Source organism: Bactrocera tryoni, chromosome 2 (assembly GCF_016617805.1).
Source record: "Bactrocera tryoni isolate S06 chromosome 2, CSIRO_BtryS06_freeze2, whole genome shotgun sequence".
Lineage (NCBI taxonomy): Eukaryota > Metazoa > Arthropoda > Insecta > Diptera > Tephritidae > Bactrocera > Bactrocera tryoni.
This window is the reverse complement of record NC_052500.1, coordinates 3,261,766-3,281,063: the sequence shown is the minus strand read 5'-3', so window position 1 is coordinate 3,281,063 and position 19,298 is coordinate 3,261,766. Positions and strand designations below refer to the sequence as shown.

General features: G+C 39.7%; 1 protein-coding gene across 4 annotated transcripts; it reads left to right on the top strand.

Annotated features, from left to right (window-relative positions):
* The first annotated feature begins 6,722 nt into the window (after positions 1 to 6,722).
* On the top strand, positions 6,723 to 19,034 carry LOC120769663. Of its 4 annotated transcripts, none has more exons than XM_040096771.1 (7): positions 6,723 to 7,047; positions 8,556 to 8,896; positions 15,029 to 15,160; positions 15,232 to 18,116; positions 18,173 to 18,556; positions 18,622 to 18,738; positions 18,812 to 19,034. In XM_040096771.1, exons 2-7 carry the CDS (start codon positions 8,753 to 8,755, stop codon positions 18,816 to 18,818), a joined length of 3,669 nt encoding a protein of 1,222 aa, XP_039952705.1. In that variant the 5' UTR covers positions 6,723 to 7,047; positions 8,556 to 8,752; the 3' UTR covers positions 18,819 to 19,034. The 4 variants fall into 4 exon arrangements, with proteins under 4 accessions (XP_039952705.1, XP_039952706.1, XP_039952707.1 ...); XM_040096772.1 differs by having other exon boundaries at positions 6,723 to 7,051; XM_040096773.1 differs by having other exon boundaries at positions 6,732 to 6,785.
* The last annotated feature ends 264 nt before the right edge of the window (positions 19,035 to 19,298 follow it).

The following is a 19,298-nucleotide window of genomic DNA, read 5'->3' as shown; positions in this document are numbered from 1 at the left end:
ATATGAAATTTTTAACTTTGCCCTTACATTTGGAAAACGAGGGCATTGAAAAAATACATGATCAGAGTCTTCTATGCACTCTATACAAGATGGACAGTACGGACTAAGGCCCATGTCCACTCGGTAGGTTTTGGGTTAGGCGGAAGTCTAGGTCCCCATGTTGTCTATCTATCCACAAATGAATGTCCGGGATTAGTCTGTGGGTGGTGCTTACGGTTATCTATCTCTTCCGTCTGCCTCTGAATGTCACTTTGTGCCATGATAATCTGATTAAAGTCTATGCAGAAGAATAGTGTGAATTCAAGTCATATACTTTCAAATCTCAAATTATTTTTTGTACAAATATAATCGTAACCTGATAAATGACATCGAAGATATTCAGTGAATTGTAATCTTATGATCTACGTAGATCAACCTTTAGGATTTCTTAGATTTACTCCTTCACCAGAAGCAAGCGAAATATTGAGGCTATTATTAGGATGGTTGAGCTAATAAGTACCTGAAGTCCCCATAGTAAAAGTAGAAGGTAATTATATTTCTGAAGAGCACCAATGAAAACACTCAGCGTTTTGCTAATTTGTAAATCCTAACACAGGAGTTCTTCTTTTCTTTGGCTTCACAAGGGACTACATATAGCAGTCCATGTGTGATCTTTGATCAGCCATCTAACTAAAACTTACCCAACCTAACCTAACCAACGAACACAACAGTATAGCCTATCCTTTTGAACGAAAACTCTCGTAGCAACTTACAGCATTGCCTTAGATAGGCCATTTGAGGAGGTACTTATAGTTTTCTAGGTTAACTCAAGTAATGCAAAATAATGTAGATCAAATCTGCAAGGGAATATTCACTCCTCACTTCTACATCCTATTTATATACATATATATAGTTCCTCATTTCTCTCTTTCCATGATCCAGCAAAGCAAGAAGTAAGACTAGATAGGCAAATAGTTATAAAATGCAGACTCCCTCAATACGAGAGGCCGATGATCAAGAAGAATCATTATTTCATACAATGGGAAACTGTGTGGCGAGTAGCATCAATACAAAACTACTATAAATCAACATAACATAAGAAAATTCTTCAAATTTTGATACAAGAATTTTTCAGACATCAACTCTTATGAAGTGCGCATTTAATTCGGTGAGAGATCAAACCAATGTGATCCGACAAAGTTCCGGTTAGCGCAAGAAACACGGGTTTTTGGAACAGATAGCCAAAAGTTGATAGCCAAAAGTTTCGCTTGACACTGAATTAATTTAAATCCGAACATCTTAAGTACAATCTTGCGAATACTGGAAAATCACTATATAGTACTATTATTTGCTATAATATACAAAATATAAGCATTGATTTCATTGCAAATGAAAGCAATCTGTCAAGTAAAATCTAGATCAATGAGGAGATATGTACTTCGGGTGTACTTAAAAGTTACTTCAAATTTTTACCTACCGATCCAAGATTATCAAAACGCCCACTATGGAGAATATTCGCTGAACTGTCAGTTGCCAACTCGCAGAAGAACAAGTAACGACGATGGTTTATATGCCCAAATAATGAACGAGTTAAAATGAGGTTACAAAAATATTAAGTTCAAATATATTGGAAGTTCATATATTTGGTAGTCGAAAAAGTCTTTTCGTATTTCGTCAATAGATGTCGTTGCAGTCGTATATCTCCAGTGATACCAATCACATTGCGTCATACCATATATTGTTGAAGAGGTGAGATTTTAAGCTTCACTTAACCAAGAAAAATAAATTCGGGGAAGTTGAAGTTGAATGAATCCAGAGGATGTTTAAGAGTATTTTCTGATCTCTCTGATGCACTTTTCTCCTCTATTGTGTGGACTGACGGACGACTAATCTGCTGAAAAAGTCTCAGTATTGTTTTTATAAAAGCTGACACTTTGCTTACAGCTCTCCAGTTCTAAATGGACCGAAACATGAATGTCGCCAAATTTCCAGCGTAAAATTCTTTAGTTTATCACTTTCATTTAAAAAGCGAGGACATTGAAAGATGTTCAAAGTCAGCTATACTTTCTATACTCTGTACGTGTCGAACACTTCGGACTAATGTCATTGTGGAATCTATGGAGGTAGCTTCTAAAGCCAGAATGTTCACTAAGTATTTATGTTGGATGGAAATCCAGGTTCCCAGTTCGTCTGTCTATCCATGATCGGATGTTCGGTATCAATCTGTGGATCCAGCGCCTTTTGCATGGGGATTGGCATAGCTTCATTCTCTCCGCTGTCTTTGTCGATATTGTTTTAGCTACTGATAGTTGTTGTTCGATGGTTCGGATTCTTCTCCCTGGATGCCAATGGGCGACATAGTGGCTAATACTTCAGCAGCTAGGGTTATATGTATAGTCAGGAAAGCACAAATTTATTTGTAATGCTGAATGTTGATGCACTGTGGTTATTAATCTTGCGCAGGATTTGAAGTATAGAATTGGAACCATGTTGGAGCCGCATACAATATTACTGAGCTCTTTCACTTTTGCGATTAGGAATCGTCGTCTGGAACGGCCGCAGCCTCTGTTTACCATCATTCTTAAGGAGACGTTATGTACTGAATTTGACTTTCCTGACGTGTACGCCAGATGTTCTTTGAATTTATAGAAAGTCTTGAGTCGATGTATATGATGTCCAGATACCTCAGTAGTGTTCTTATGTGGAGAGTACTATTCGATCTTCGACCTTTCTGGTGCTCTGTGGTTAAATATAGGTTCTAGAGAGTACCTATAGTGACACTTGTCAATGCATGACGGTGCCTGTTAGACAGATGGTACTACATCCAAGAGTACAAGAGTAGGCTAGAGCCAAGGAGAAGGCAGGAATAAGATTTTGAGAATAAATGAAACTTTTCACTGAGTGAGCATTTGGTTTGTTACTTATATGTACATTGACAAAAAAAGAAGATCGAACTCTTGCATATAAAGTATCTACAGTTTAACAAATATACTCACAAGCTTTACATATGTATAGGCACTTGTATATACATACATATGTATGTAGATAAGTAAATTTGCAGTTTTGGGCAGCGATATTTCGCATTCAATGCTTTTCTAATCTGCGCTTGCATCGCCTAAGCTGTCGCTGAAATGGTTGTGTATACAGTGGGACACAAGTATTTGTACATACATATGTACCCACATATATGCATATTTGTATGTATGCGGTGGCAAGTGCACATTTATGGAAGCCAGTTTCAATTGCATTTGTATGCAGTTTTACAATAACCGAAATAATCCAACTTTGCCAGCAACACCACTACATAGAGCAGCGCTATTTCATATTTCATCCTACAAAGCTTGTTGCATTGCCAGTTTCATTATCCCCAACCAGCAAAACCGGAACCAGTTTGGTGCGCACCAGTGTGAATGTGTGCAAGGCGAAGAGTGTGCGATCTAAAAATAAAAAGAGACCCAACTGGTAAAGTTCCCCCCACTCTGTGTGGTGCTGAGCGGTCAAAGGAGACCGTACAGTTGTGTGGTGGTATGCGTTGACATACATACATACATATATATGTACATGGAGATATATACGCGTCCATATAAATGTAGCAATGTTTGTGTGTGTGGATAGCAGACTGTTGCATTGTAAAAGCCGAATTTTGTGTTCGAATTTCAGACCCAACGAATTTTGCAGTACAGTTACAAAACTGTTTATACTCCCACACAACCAAGCACACACACACACAAGCATGAGCGTAGAGGTACGGAGCTTGCATACAAAAAATCGTTCTGAAATGCAGTCAAATGGAGGCAAATAAAAGTCAAATTCTGCCAGCCAGTCAGTCAACCGGGCGAAAAGGCATAGAAACGACAAGCAGGCCAAGCAAATGCAAACACACGCACGCACACACTCACTCACACGGCCGATCGGCTGAACACATGCCTATGAGTGAGTGCTTGAAAACAAACAAACATACACACATATGTATATGTGAACGAGAGTATGTGAGTATGAGATAGAACGCAAAACACACGAACTGGGCAGCAGCGACTGCGGCCGGCACGACTGGCGACGTCGGAACGAAGGGGGACTGGAACGAACGATGTGGAGAGGAACTGAGTGCGCTTAATTTTTCAACGCACACATAGGCGATAAATCGTGCGCACCAACGCACATACATACATACATACATGCAAACAAATATGCATTCGACTGCACACACACACACAGCACACAGGCGCACACACGAACGCAATTAAACGAACGATTAACTGAAAGAGTCGCAAAGGCGAAACTGTTGACTGTGTGTTGCCAACGCGACGTGGAATGACATGGGGTGCGAAAACACTGACACGCAACACAACAACAACAACAACATGCAGCGGCAAAACAGAATTAACAGCGGAAAAAAACAAAGAATATTTCCAAGATGGTCGCTGGCTGATGGCTGAGTGTCACGCAGCGCCTACCGGATGACCGTCGCTGCAGTGGTGTTAGTGTACGTCACGTCTGTGCGTGGGCCGCACGTTAAACGCGTACACGCTTTCGGATTTGCTTATTTGCGTAAGTAATTATTCAAAAACAGAATTCTTATGGCGAACAACGAAAATAGCGAGAATACGGCGTGAAAAAAATGGTTGAACATACATACGCACACACACACTTGCCCACGTAAAAGTTGATTTGTGCCTGTATTCGCACGCACACACACAAATACCTAAATGGGCTGGCGAAAACTGGCTGACAAATGAACGCACACAGCGGCAAAGTTCGGCGATTTGGCTCACCAACACTAGCGCGCCGGCGAAGTGCGACTACTACACAGTGTTTTATTTGCAGTTTCTATGGCTAAAATTTTGAGGGAAATTTTGTGAAAAAATAATACTTGATACTTACTATATATTAGTGGGTTACTATTTTTATATTTATTTATGACGGTTTAAGGCAAAAATTTGTCACATAATATAGATTTTTTTGAAGAATGTATAAAGGTGGCTTTAAATACTATAGAAATGAAATAAACTGTACAAAAAATTAATAAATATGAGGTAAGCTTTTCTTTTAAGTTTTTTTAAAGCGATTAACTCTTTCTTTGTTGTAGATATATAAGGGCGAGCTTACAAAAGTTTACATCATGTGATCAAATTGAAAGGTGAATTTTTAATTTATACATCGTGTGTTTTTTAATCGGATGAATTTGAGATACGCGTCTGTTTTTGAGGCTCTAAAGTGAATTCTTCGATTTTTACTATGCCTGCATTGCATATTCGTGATCATTTCGCCACATTTTCAAGAAATATCGAGCCGCAACCACCGCATTCGCGTAATTTACCTTCACATGACCACTCCGAGGACACCGTTTTGACTCAATTGAGGATATAAAAGCTGTATCGAAGAAGGCTCTGATGGCCATCACGACGGACAATTTTTCCAAGAGCTATGATTATTGAAAATTCGTTGACATAAGTGTATTGCAGTGGGAGGGGATTACTTTGAAGTAAATGAATTAGACAAATTTCACCTTTCAATTTGATCACAGTAGTAAGACTTTTTGACTTACGAACCGTTATATACAGGTTAATATCAAAACACGTCGGTCTTGAGCCGAATTTTCAGCAACTATTTTGGTAAAAAGATTTAAAAATACCTGAAGGCTACTAATATGACATTATTGTATGAAAGTAGAGCCAAGTTTGTAATTTTTTTCACAAAATTCAATTTCTTTTGGGATGACTATTAATCTCCATGGAAATATTAGAGTTACAGAAAATTTAAAATTTTTTAAAATTACTTAAAAAATACTTACCTTACTTAAGAAAAATGAAATGAAGCAAATATAAAAGTAAAAACAAAATAAATAAAAAGAAATGATAGTTCAGTAAATTTTTTTTTCGATTTTGATTTTATAAAAATTATAATATTAGCTTACAGTCATATTGTAAATTTCTAATCAGGACACCTCAAACAACCCACTGACTTCCTAGCATATCAGTCGCAAAACTTTACCTCAGATTTGTTGAGTTCTGTAATTTATAAACCTTAAATTTATAAACGTTATGCTATACCCTCTAGCCAATTTCATATAATTTGGTTAAAATTTTTTTCCTCAGAATTGCAGTTGATTACGAACTAAGGTGTTAAGGGGTTATGCCTTTATTATGTTCCACTTTTGAAACTATTTTTCTGACTTTCCATCTTTTCAATGTAACTAACTAACAGTTCCAAATACTAAGAAAGTCACATTTATTTCATAATTCTAAACTGTAAAATATAAACTCAAAAATATTGATTAAATTACAGCAAATAAGATTTTTCAATTTATGTATATTTTTACACTCGATAATATTTTCTTATATGAAGGTTCAAAATAATATCGAACTTCTTATATTGCCATTCACCCGAACTCTAATCCAATCCAATCCATTTAATGCTCCTCAAAATTTGCAGGATCTCATATTAGCAAAATTATTTCGTGCTTCACACAATTCGACACACTGTGCAGCGTCAGCCTGCTGAATTATGCGCCAGTGTGCGTGCGGCGAGTTGCCCGACTGCAAGTGTAGTGGTAACAATAGTCGCGCCTCGCTCGCATACACAACTGCTTCGCACATACAAATGTCTGTGCCGATGTGTGTGCACACCGTGTGATTGTGTGTGTGGGCATGTAAAAATCGTGAGTGCCGCTGTGTGCGTGCAAAATGCTGAAATCGAAACGAGCGTGTGTGTTGCGCTCGTCGCTTTCGAGTTCAGTTCTCGTTTGTACTTGGTCGCGCGCGCGAGTGTGTGTTTTAGTCAGAGGAAAACTTTTACAGGAAAATCAAGTGAAGTGCAAATACTATTTTTTGTAAATATATGAATTGTGCGCAGTCAGCGTACTAATACCGTTACGCAGATTAGCGGCCACAACATAAACCAAAACACAGGAATACGAATCGAACTGTCTCGCACGCCAAAATCCAAGTGAAAGTTTAAAGCGACAACAATAAAACCACTAGTGGCGCTAAACCAAGAAGCCCACTGGCGCTGGCACTGGTGCTGGTGCCGTTGCTTGGGTCGCTGCATTGTTCGGCAGCGCATACAAGTGTATGTATGTGCAAGTGTTCGTGTGTTTGTGCTTATGGTGCGTTTAATGCCAATGGCTGCGGCTAGATGGCGCTGGCGGCTGCTGTGTGCTTTAATAGGCGCGAGCGAAGTCGCTGACGTCGGTTGGTGCGCCACCAACAACAACACGGTCGCAGCGTGTGTTAATCGAAATGCGTTTTTTTTGTTATTTTCTACACTCGCGTGTTTTGATAAAAAATATAATGACTACGAGCGCGCCGACTTTCTACGTGTTGTGCTCCCAAATATTGCCAGAACAAGTGTGTACTGTTGTTGCTGTGCTCTAAGACGCTGTGTGTGTGCTCCGTAGCGTTTAGCGCATATTTGCAATTGGGTTTCTTCTAGACTCAGCTGTGCTTTGCGCTCAAAGCGCTCGCGTCGCACCGCAATGTTTCCATGAATGCATGCACGGGAGATGTACGCGACGGCGCCGACGTCTGTAAGACAGCGCATACCCAACGGGACAATCTCACTGCTCGACGCCTTCGTTAATTCTAATAAAAAAAAAGCTCGCGTTCACTTCAATCAAATAGCCATAAATCAGAAAACAAAAATACATTGTAAAAAAATTGTGAGCATAACACCAACAACAATGCCTTAAGCAACGGCACATCAAGTGTAATGCCAACAACAAACACGCACGCATACCGAAATGTAGTACAACAAAACAACGCATAGCGAGAAGCGCGTTCGCCTTCTACCGAAACGAAGTTGACGTCGCCAACAGCGCGGCTGCTGCTTCGCTCGTGCTATGCTGTGCTTTTGTTGTCTCTTTTTGCTGCTGTAAATTATTCTTTTTTTCTACAACCTCACAAAAGCTATGCTGCAATATCTGTTGCCTCTGCCTTTTCGTTGGTAGCGTCAGCTTTGTTGTTATTTTTTTTATATTTCTTTTGCAAGTTTCGCGTTGTTGTTTTTGTTTTGTTAGCCGAGAAGTGTTGGTTTATCGTCGGTGTATGCGCTGACTAGAGTGTCTGTGTGTGTGTTCTGTAATTGGCCGCTGATTAGAAAAAGAAAAGAAAAACGTGCGGAATTTGAAATTTAGTGGTGACACAGTGGCTCCAAACATGCCAATGTTTTTAATTTGAAGAGTAGAGAATTCAGTGCAATGAATAAAGTTATTTTTCTTTTATTAATTAAGCGCAGAATTCGCCAAGCACATTAAGAACTGATATAAATATGTATGACCATAGAGCAAATTTTCGACTCAAAAGCTCAGGAAAAGGCCAAAAGAACTGAAGAAAGTCGCTTGTTTTTATTATAAATAACAGGGACCAAGAAATAATAAAACTGTGTGTTCGTTTATAAAAAAAATGTAACCCACCATCCCCCAAACAACAACGTTTACACTGGCAAAAATAATAACAAAAAGAAAACTTCAGTAAAGTCTGTCAAAGGCATGAATTTTTTTCATTTATTTTTTGGTTTACTGAAAAATTCAAAACTCTAATAATTCTAAAAAAATTAATATTTTTATATTTTATATGTAGAAAAATGTGTAAGTTTAATTGCAATTGATTGCATAATAGCTTGAAGGCTACAGGACGCAGAAAATTATCAGTTAAAAATAGCAACAATAAAAAGTGCAACTAAAATTTTAGTGAACTAAAAAGTGTCTGCTTAAAATTCCAAAATAAACGATCTAACACATATACAAAACAAAAATCAGTAAAACAACAGCAAGGAAATGGAGAACCCCCAGTCAACATTTGAATATTTGTGCCGTGTCTGCGCCGCCAACACGAAAGGCAAAAACTCCGTGGCCGAATGTGTTTATATACTGAAGACGCCAGCACTGAAGGATAAAATCGAGCGATACCTGTATTTGACGGTAAGCTTAGCATTTTTATATACATGCATACATACATTCATATCTACTTGCAAACACATTCATACATAAATAAATACTAAAATTAATAAATATGCGACTATTTCATTATAAATTGTGTTATGTAAACATGGATCGCGGAAAGTGTGGAAAAAATGTAAATAATGCAATTGTGTTGCTGTGTTGGATTTCTCATACATTTGTATGCATGTGTGCGCAGAGAGAGAGAGCGATGTCTGTGTGCATTGGTGACTGCTCTCCTGTTGCTTTTTTTGTGTTGGGAGTTGTGTGTAGTGGAATTTTGAGAATGCGTGCAGCTTGTTTGATTTTTCCTTCCAATTAGAATGATCACAGTTATGATAGTATTGGGCGCTGTGAGGTCAGGATAATGGACCAATTATTGTGCACAATAGAAAAATTATTGAACACCAACAACAAAAAATTAATCCATTTTAGCTGATATTAAGATCATAAATTATTATTATTTTTGTAATATTTTAAATATATGTATATACATAGTATCTTTATTATAGTATATAAAACCCCAGATTTGATTTTGAGCAAATTAAAGAGAAATATTTTAGATTCTAGATGGAGTTTTTAGTGTTGAAATTTTTATTGGAAGAAGGTATTTTTAATGTGTCATGTTAGATAGAGACATTCAAGGTTTGTTCCCCTGACTGATGTATCACTTTAATGGGCTTATACTCATACATACATATGTATGTACATACTTACAATATAAGCTTTAAAAGCATTAGATCCAATTTATGGTCGTCTTAATCGTCCGAGATCAAAAATTGCACGTCTAGTGGAGAAATTTGAATCCACAGGCGTAGTACAAAATGTTCCCGTGCCAGTGAGACAAAGAAGTGCCCGTAGTGTTGGGAATATTACTGCCGCTAGCACATTAATTGAGGAAGACCCAAATCAGTGTCTCACATGTCGTTCGCAAGCGTTGGGCATCTCCGTGACGTCATTGTGGTGAATTTTGCGAAAAGATCTTGACCTACTTCTTTACAGGATCAAATTGACGCAAGAACCGAAGCCGGTTGCCACCAGAATCATCCTATGTTCGTGAATTGGGCTGAGCAACAACTTGAAAATTATCTGGATTTTCATTGGAAAATCATCTTCAGCGATGAGGCTCATTTCTGGCTGAATGGCTTCGTCAATAAACAAAATATACTTGATTGGTCAGACAGCAAATCAAATGTATACCTTGAGTCACCATTGCATCCCGAAAAATTACTTTTGGTGCGGTTTATTGGGCCGTATCTTCCGTGGGAATTGCTACCGCTCAATGATAACCGAGTATTTTTGGCCCGAATTGGGTGATGTGGACTTGCACAGTATGTGGTTCCAACAGGACGGCGCCACAAGCCACACATCGAATGTCACAGTCGATTACTGAAAACCAAGTTTGGTGAACGTGTTACCTCACGAAATGGCCCAGTCAATTGGCTGCCTCGATGGTGCGATTTGACACCGCTAGACTATTTCCTGTGGGGCTACGTCAAGTCTATGGTCTGTGTCAGCAAAACAGCGACGGTTGATGAACTTCGTTCGAAATTCAAACGAGAAATTGCTGCAGTACCGGTGTCTGAACTTCTGCAAACATAATGGCATCGAATATACTTTCACAAGAATTTCATTGATATCCCAAACCGTTTCTGTTTTATTTAAATATTCGTTCTTATTGCAAAACCCGTTATATTACTAAGATAAAGAAAATCGCTTACAAAATGTATCAGGGTCAGCGCTTGAGGTTCTCCTATCTGCTATTGGTGCTATTCCCATTCAAATAAAATCAAATTGGCCATGATTTACTAAGGACACAAAGAATACTATCAAAGTGTTGTCTTCACTGAAAGCGTGACAATTAATGCCAGAATTTTTTGCGCTTGTGTTAGTGAATTTTATGATGAGAAATAAATTGAACGAGCGAGCAGATAACAAAAAGAGAATTTTAAAGCAAGTAGACACATGTGACTAACACAGAAAACAGAAAAGCGACGCGAAAAGCATTACCCAAGAAAATGCTGATAAAAATAAAATCGACAACAATAACAAAAACATCACAATCAGCTGAAATAACTTGTGCGTTATACACAATCTTAGATTCTCATTTATGTACACACACACACACAAACACAGCCGCAAGCAGAGGCTATGCGCCTACACTAGTGTGCGTAAATCTCGTTTGACTGCACCTACACACACGCACCTAAAACTTGTAACGAAAAATTAAAAAGCAAATAAAAATCGATTCGTGATACTGGCACGAGTCGCAAAATTTTACGTGTGTGCGTGTGTGTTGGTGCACTGTGTGGGTTTCAAGCTTAAAATGAAAGCAGAGGGGAAAAGCAAAACAAGCTACAAAAAAGTACAGCACTTCAAATCTCAGAGTCAGAACTTCGCAACACTTCGTTTTTTATAAAAAAATATTTACAGTTCGCTTTTAGCCACTAGAATTGTTCTAGCTTTCGTAAACAGACTTCAGCACGCATACATCAAAACAAAATTAGTCACTCACACAAACATACATTTGCACATGTAACAACCAAACATAGAAGCAGAAAGCGTGAATTCAGTGGAAAAGGCAATAAAAGTACGCACACACACACGCATACGCTAGTTTTATTTACCATATATTTGTATGTATGTATTTGAATACGCATGTGTTTTGTTATTGTTGGAAAAATTCAATGCTTGACGCTGGCTAACGTTGTGTAGACTCGCTCTGAGGCCATAGAACATAGAATTTGTATTAAATTTACTGCAAAGCTTTCAAAAGGTAAAACTGTGTCTGTGTTAGTGCATGCCTTGGCATACATACACACGCGCAAATGCGCGATGTTGCTCGTGTTGCCCGTGTGTGGAAACGATCATAAGCCAAGTTGAGTTGTAGGAATATTAAAATACATTTGTACAATATGAAAGTTTTCTTTGGATTTATAGAGGTGATTATTCCAATTTCCAAAATTAACTAGCGCTGGATCACAGGGGTCCTTTCAAGCTGCCGGTTACTGCAGTATCTTTCAGGCAGAAGTCATTGGGGTCAGGAAAGCTGCTGAGATAAGCATCAAGAAGAAATCACGTAAAGAGTATAATGGATAGCCAAGGGGCAATAAAAGCAATAATTTCACATCACATTTCGTCAGAGAATGCCTTAAGGGCATGCAGGAACGCCAAAATCATGTGCAAGGAAGCCGCTTTCTACTCACACGATCTCGAAAAGACTGCAAAATGGTTGTTGTCCTAGTCATAGGTCACAACTTACTGGCATCAAATGTGAGCCGCTTGGTCAACATTAACTATAAGACGTGTAGAAAATGCAAAGAAGTGATCATGAGAGATACGCTGGAACACCTCTTCTGCTGATGTCCGGCCTTATCTAGAAATCGGCTTAGATATCTAGGAGGTTCACATTTCAAGTGTCTAGTGGAAGTATAAAAATTAGATATAAATTCTCTACTTAACTTGCAAAAAGCGTTGACGTCCTGCATGACGTCAGCTTCAGCACGCATAGATAAGAAAGCTTCATCTGTCATTACTAAGGACCAGTAGGTCTACATATATATGTATGTATGGCGTGTGAAAGGCAGACAGTGTAACCTAACGAAACTAATGAAGGATCTCTTTCGTGGTAGCTTACATTGGTGTTTCTGGCTCATTGCATTCATTGTTGCCCGTGTAATCACTCAAACAAAATTTTAAAAATGATGATTCAAAAAATGTATTTAAAGATAAACTGATGGATCTGATTGAACTGAGCGGCTACACTTTAGAAGGCTGTAACTCAAAAATATTTTGAGGTATCGATTTAAAATTTGAGTTAAAGTTAAAGGTGCAGAGTTTGTCTGAAAAGTACTTCGGAGCGTGTGCGCACCGACTGGATTCGTTAGAGAGCGTTCCTAGCTAACGAACGAGCCACTGGTCAATTGTCTTCGATCACCTGGAGAGTCCGGACAAACATTTTAGCCCAACGTGTTTCTGTGAGTGGCCGAAAATGCAGGCTTACCCAGATGTTGCTTTAGCAAAAAGTGGTGTGTTTCGGTGGCACCAGGCCTTTTTCTAGGGCCTGGAAGAGGTCGCTGATGAATATCGTGGTAGGAGACCTGCGACTTCGACAAATACCGACAATATGACTTGTGTGCGCAAAGTTTGAACTCAAACCGCCCAGATGTTAAATTTTTCAAAATCTGTGGTTCAGGACATTGTGACGGAGCACTTGAACATGCGCAAGATGGGTGCGAAAATGGTTCCAAAAGTGCTTACTGACAACCAGAAATTACGGCGAGTGGAATTGTGCCAGAAAATTTGAACATGTCTGACAGTGACGCCGGATTTTTGAATAGCGTAATCACAGGTGACGATTCGTGAATCTTTGAGTATGATATCAAGACTAAGAGGCAATCTTCCGAGCATTTTGAGACGACAAAGGGTTTCCAAGCAGCATGCACGTCAGCTCTCAAGGTTATTCCGGAGAATGCCTTCCGTGACGCCTTAAACGCTTGGAAATCACGCTGGCATCGACGCAGAAGGAGCCTATTTTGAAAGTTTTTAAAGAATTGTAACGATTGGTTCAATAAGATTTTTTAAATCAACTCAATCCTCTTACTTTCCGGACAAACCCAGTATAACCTATCGAAATATGAAAATCTTTATACTTGAATTTTTTTTAATTGGCTTGACATTTGTTTTAAAGATTTTAAGAAAAACTATGATCATAATGAAGAGTTTCGCTCTAGTAAAATACGTCTATAAAACTCTACTTATTACTTAAATACTCTTACAAATTAAAATTCATTAGAACCATTAGACGGTAAATCCAAAAACCGAGATAGCAGTTCAAGAACCGTAAAAGAGATATGAGAAGTCAAATTTAATAGACTAACTCTGAATTTTATTCAGCCAGAGACCAATCATGATGAATGAAATTTGAATTACGAACGAAGGATGGTTCTCCCCACTTAAGGGTTTTCTGAAGGGTATATATATACATATGGTTATATATGTACATAAACTAATTTCCGGTATATATATATATATAGTACATCCTTGAGGCTTCGTTATGTCATCATATATGTAGTATATGTGGCATCTTGGTTGGTATTTCTGATTTTAGACGTAAATTACTGATATAAAATGTGCTTGCAATCTTCTGAAATGGACTAGTCCTGTCAGGTTCCCCTTTTATGCTTATGTATGTGTTACTTAAAATTATATACGATTACCTGATATTATATGCATATACATACATATATACATATGATTCTATATGTGTTTCTCCTCATATAAGTTGCCTGTATATTTTTGATCAATACAGTCTCAATGAAAACAGGTTAGCAGCGTTCAAATGTTGCACAGAATATTTTTTGCTTTTCTCTCCTTATAAGCTTCTAAGCAGCTAGAGGCGCTGCAATTGGCATTCGCTAACAAAATTGCGCTTTTGCAATGTCAATGTCAAAACGTTTTTACAAAATTCACGCGTTCTTATTGAGTCTGTAATATTATAAATTTACGACCGGCTGCTATGTGAGAGCGTGAGGAGTGAGCTCACTAATACATATTTACATATGTACTTATAAGAGAGCTATATACATATGTATGTACACACAGATTTCTTACATAAGAAAAACGCAGCAGAATATAAAATAAAAAGAAGAAAAAATTTTCGATTAGGTTATACCGAAGCCATAATACCCTTCGTAAATAAAAAAAAAGTTTTCCAGACAAGAACTAGATTTTGATCGGTCAGTTTGTAAGGCAGCACTCCGATATCGGCGGTTAGACGAATGAGCAGCTTCTTGGGGAGAGAGGGATTTCAGATATCTAAAAACTGAGGGACTAGTTCGTGTCTATATAGACAGATGGACATTGGTAAATGGACTTAGTTCGTCACGTGGATCATTTCTACATGTATGTACAAATTTTGTGATCTCTGAAGATTTCCTCTGGAAGAGTTGGAGCTAAATGTAGATGAAGTTCTTTATGCCACAATGACATTGTCTAAACTTGTGGAGAAACGGGATGTGGGGTAATTTTACCTAACCTTGTATTATACATATGTACATTCACGAACAATCTTTAAAAAATCGAAAAACTAATCATCTGCATTTCAATTTACAGATTTCAGAAGAGGATATACTGCCGAAGGTGTTATGCAAGGCATGTTTCCGCCAAGTAGAAGCCACAGCATCACTGTCCAAAATCGCCAAGCACACACAAAAGGTTTTCCGTGATTTCATCTTCAATACAAAGGTGTGTTGCCAACACAAGTTAACCCAAAATCCAACACACACCCACTAATTAACGGCATTTTATACTTTTAGTCGTGTTTGCAAGCTGAGAGCAGTGAAAGCAACAACCCCACCAGTAAAGCTCCCGCATCCAAGTCTCCAAAAGAATGTGCATCTGTCGCTCAAGTACCGGAGAGGCCGAAACCGAAGGAGCGCGAGAAACTGGTTGTGCAGAGCGCTGAATCCACACCACCAGCATCACTGCCCGCATCGTCGACATGTTCCCACAAAGACGAGGTCGTCCTAAATGTGTCTGTCAACGATCCGCTGACACGTGAAACCCAGCACAAGATGATAACGGCATCGCGTCGTCAGAACTCGCTGGACACGCGTTTCACACCGAAGTCTATTGCACAACGCGGTTTTGCCAGCACACCGAAGCAGACAGAAATTGCTGCTCCCACCAAGAAGCCAACCACGTCGGGTGTCATAAATTTCTTCCCCAATCGGCAACAACAGGTAACGACAGTCACAAGCGGTGGTTACGTAATCGGTTGTGCACCTGAAACCCTGCCCACAAGCAAAACTACAGCCGAGCAGCCTACACAGAAAGCCAATATTTTGCAGCAGAAGCGTAAAAATCTCAAAAATGCACTAAACAATATCAAAGCAGTTAATGCTGGACAAGTTTCCCTGCTGAAGGTCTCACAAAAGCTCGGTCAAAATACACAGGGTAGCCAAGCACAAGCGAAAACTGTCGAGCCGCCAACTTTGTTGGTTGAAGATGATGTACCGGCAGAGCCGCTTCCAGAGAAGATGATAATTGCCGCTACAAAACAACAAAAACATCAAGTGCAAGTTGCGCCCCAGTCCACTCCACATATCGAGCCAACATCCGAGCCACAAATGCAATCGGAACCGACCGATTTGTCACAGTCGGCCAGACCTAGTATTCCTGATGACATCTTGCTCGGTAAAGTAATCAAAGATGGCGATCTCCTCAAACTCATATTGAAAGCACTAAAATGGCCGGTAAATAAAAACACAATGGAGGCGCAATTGGAACGTTTGCGTAACTCACGTTTTGCCACCATAATGGCTGATCCGAATCTGCTGCAAGACGCCGATCTTACACAAATAATGGGTCCCTATTTGGGTCCTGTCTTGCAGGCGGCACAAATGTTGCAGCAGCAACAGGTAGCAGCCGCAGCTGCGGCAGCTGCAGCTGTCACCAAAGAAACCGAGTTGCAAGTGGCAGGCATAACAACAGCGTTGCCGTACAAATTGCCGGCAGAGACTTCTGTGCAATTGGTGCCAGCAAGCCCAGAAGAAGAAACAGAAGTATCCGACGTCACACCGAAGGCAAGTGCTTCGAATCAATCATTGAAGCGAGATGGCGAGAATGATAATATGAAATTAGCTCCGCCCAAAAAGGTGCGAAAAGTGTCGGCACGTGGACGCAGCGCGTCGATATTTAACAGCGATGAATACGCTGCTCTGAATTCTACACTCAATTCGCAGTATTTGAATTCCAAGTCGACACCCGACATACACGTCGATCTCGATCCAGCGGCATTATTTACACATTTGAACATGCTAAGCGGTCTCAGCGCCACCAGCTCGAATGATGCCTTGCTGGCACTGCTACAACGGCAACGTGCCGCTCTTAGCCGCATGCAACAGCCCCAGTCACAATCACAGCCCAGACGCCAGCGTAGCAACTCGATTATTACAGTGCCCGCCAGCGGAAGTGACTTTGTTTTCGATACAGATGACATTATATTGATGGAACCGGATGATTGCACTGAAAGCACAACATCAAACTTGCAAAATAATGGCGATGGAAACGCGGGTAGCTCCTCAAGTCTATCACAAACCGAGTCCGTCACCTTTCCAGTTCCACAACAGGTATCCAAACCCATGATAACACGTCCAATTATAAAACGTCGCAAAACCGTTATACAGGCTTCACCAGCGCGTTTGAATCTTGCCATAAACACTAAGGAAGTAACACCTGTAACCTCAACACTAACTGAGACCGTAGCCTACACTGCCACAACGACAAAATTGGCGGCGGGCTCCTCCAATGTATTACAACCGACAGCAGCGCCGCCGCCAAAGAAACCCTCCAAGACGCAATCCCTCGACAGCCTCAACACAATTGCCACCCAATTCCCTTCCAACATCATCTCAATTGGCACACAAGTACCATCAAACACAACGAATGTGAGCGAAGCCGCACCAACCGCAATTGTAACTAAAGCAACGGAGACTATGCTGACACCTACCGCAGCTGCGGCTACCAGTGTGTCTTCGCTGGCGGGAAGCAATACAACCAGCACGACCAAGGCTGTCACAACGAATGCTGCCGCAGCCGGCAAGACGACTACGCGTAACAGTAATGCAGTTAAAAGACAAACTTCGAGCAAATCAGCGCTTGGTCAACAGTTACTGGAAGCGATTGGACTGCAGAAGGTCGCAGCGGAGAATAAAGATGTCGCTGTAGTGTCTGCAACCACACCAGCGCCACGTGGTTCAGTACAACAAATACGCAGCGCCTTGAAAAAGTCATTGCAGAAAGCACAGGAGCAACAACAGCAACGCACCAAAAAAGTTGAGGATAATTCGGAAGAGACGGTGAATGTTGTGAAGGAAGTAGTGGTTCAACCACGCGCCAAACCAGCGTCTAATACACTCGGCGGTCCCCTAGATGTGGAGGAGGAAATCAATAAAATCACATTGGTATTGCAGAGCAAAGCCAAGGAAGATAAGAAAATCGAAGAGGCAGACAAACGTTTGACCGCGGCGGCGCCAAGCAGAATCCCTGGTATCAGACGAAAACTATTGCCGCCCACACGCAATCGCAAGTCGACAGTTACACTTGTGGCGGATGAAATAGTGGATCTCATCGACGACGAAGAAAATCATGATGCAGCTGAGGGCAAAAGTGTCGCCAAAAACAAGGACAAGGATTTACTGTAAGTAAAATTGTGGTTAAAAAATATAGATATTCTCATTTTATTTGCTTTTATAGCTCCTCAAATGTGGAACAGGAAGAAACCGACGTCTACTTAACTGCCACATCCTTAGCATCGTTACAGCGCCTACACAAAGCTGACGTTAAGGATGCAAAGAGTACTTCACCAACGCGTAGACGTGGTAGAAAATTGCAAGAGGAAATTGAGTTAGAGGAAGATGAGGATGATGACGAGGACGATAAGCCGTTGAAACCCAAAACTGAAAAGAACCCCGGCGACAGGCAAGAAGTTGAACCGCGAAGCCGTACGCCGGCACCACGTCAACGCAGCCGACCACCGCCGGCGAATGGACGCAAAGCGCCCAGTGAGCGTGACTTCGAAAAGGAAAGCGACGACACGGCGAGCGTCAAGAATGACAACGAAAGCACCACCAGCACAGTGTAAGTTGAAGAAGAAGAATAACTTTTGGCCGTCTAAGTTAATTAAAAAACTGTTATATTTTTAGTGTCAGCACGCGGCCATCACGCGTCAGCAAAACGATGTCTAAATATTACAAGGGTCCAGATAAATCGCCCGGCACAACGCGGCGTTCCGCAGTCTCGACGCGCAGCAGTAGGGGGCGGTGAGAAATTGCGTGGAATTTTTTTAAATTTTAATTTAAAAATATTTGTTTAACTTTTTCTTGCATTTTTCAGAAGTTAAGTCATCCGTAAAGCGGTTTTTTGTGTGCAACACAAATTGGAGAAAAGGGTTCTCTTATCAGCAGCAGTGAATGATTCTTATATTAAGCCGAATTCCACGCTAAGCGCTGAATAATCATATTCTATTTATGTTACGTTATGTTTTGCGTATATTTCTCTTGTGTATAAATTGTTTCTCCTTTATAAAGCTTATTTTTTTCTTCTGTATGTATATAACGTATACTTATGTATGTATGTATATATAAATATAAATTATAGTTAATAAATTCGTAGTGAAATATTCAAAATATGTTCACATTTCAGATTTAGTGAATTTAAAAATCCAAAGTGTGACATAGCATTTATTTCGAAGTATTTTTAGTTTACTTTTTAGTTAAAAATTTGGGTTTAAATAAATATTTTAGTTATTTTTTTCATTAAATATAAAATTATTTAAATTCTATAAAATTATTTTGAATTAATTACACTTAAAATATATTTA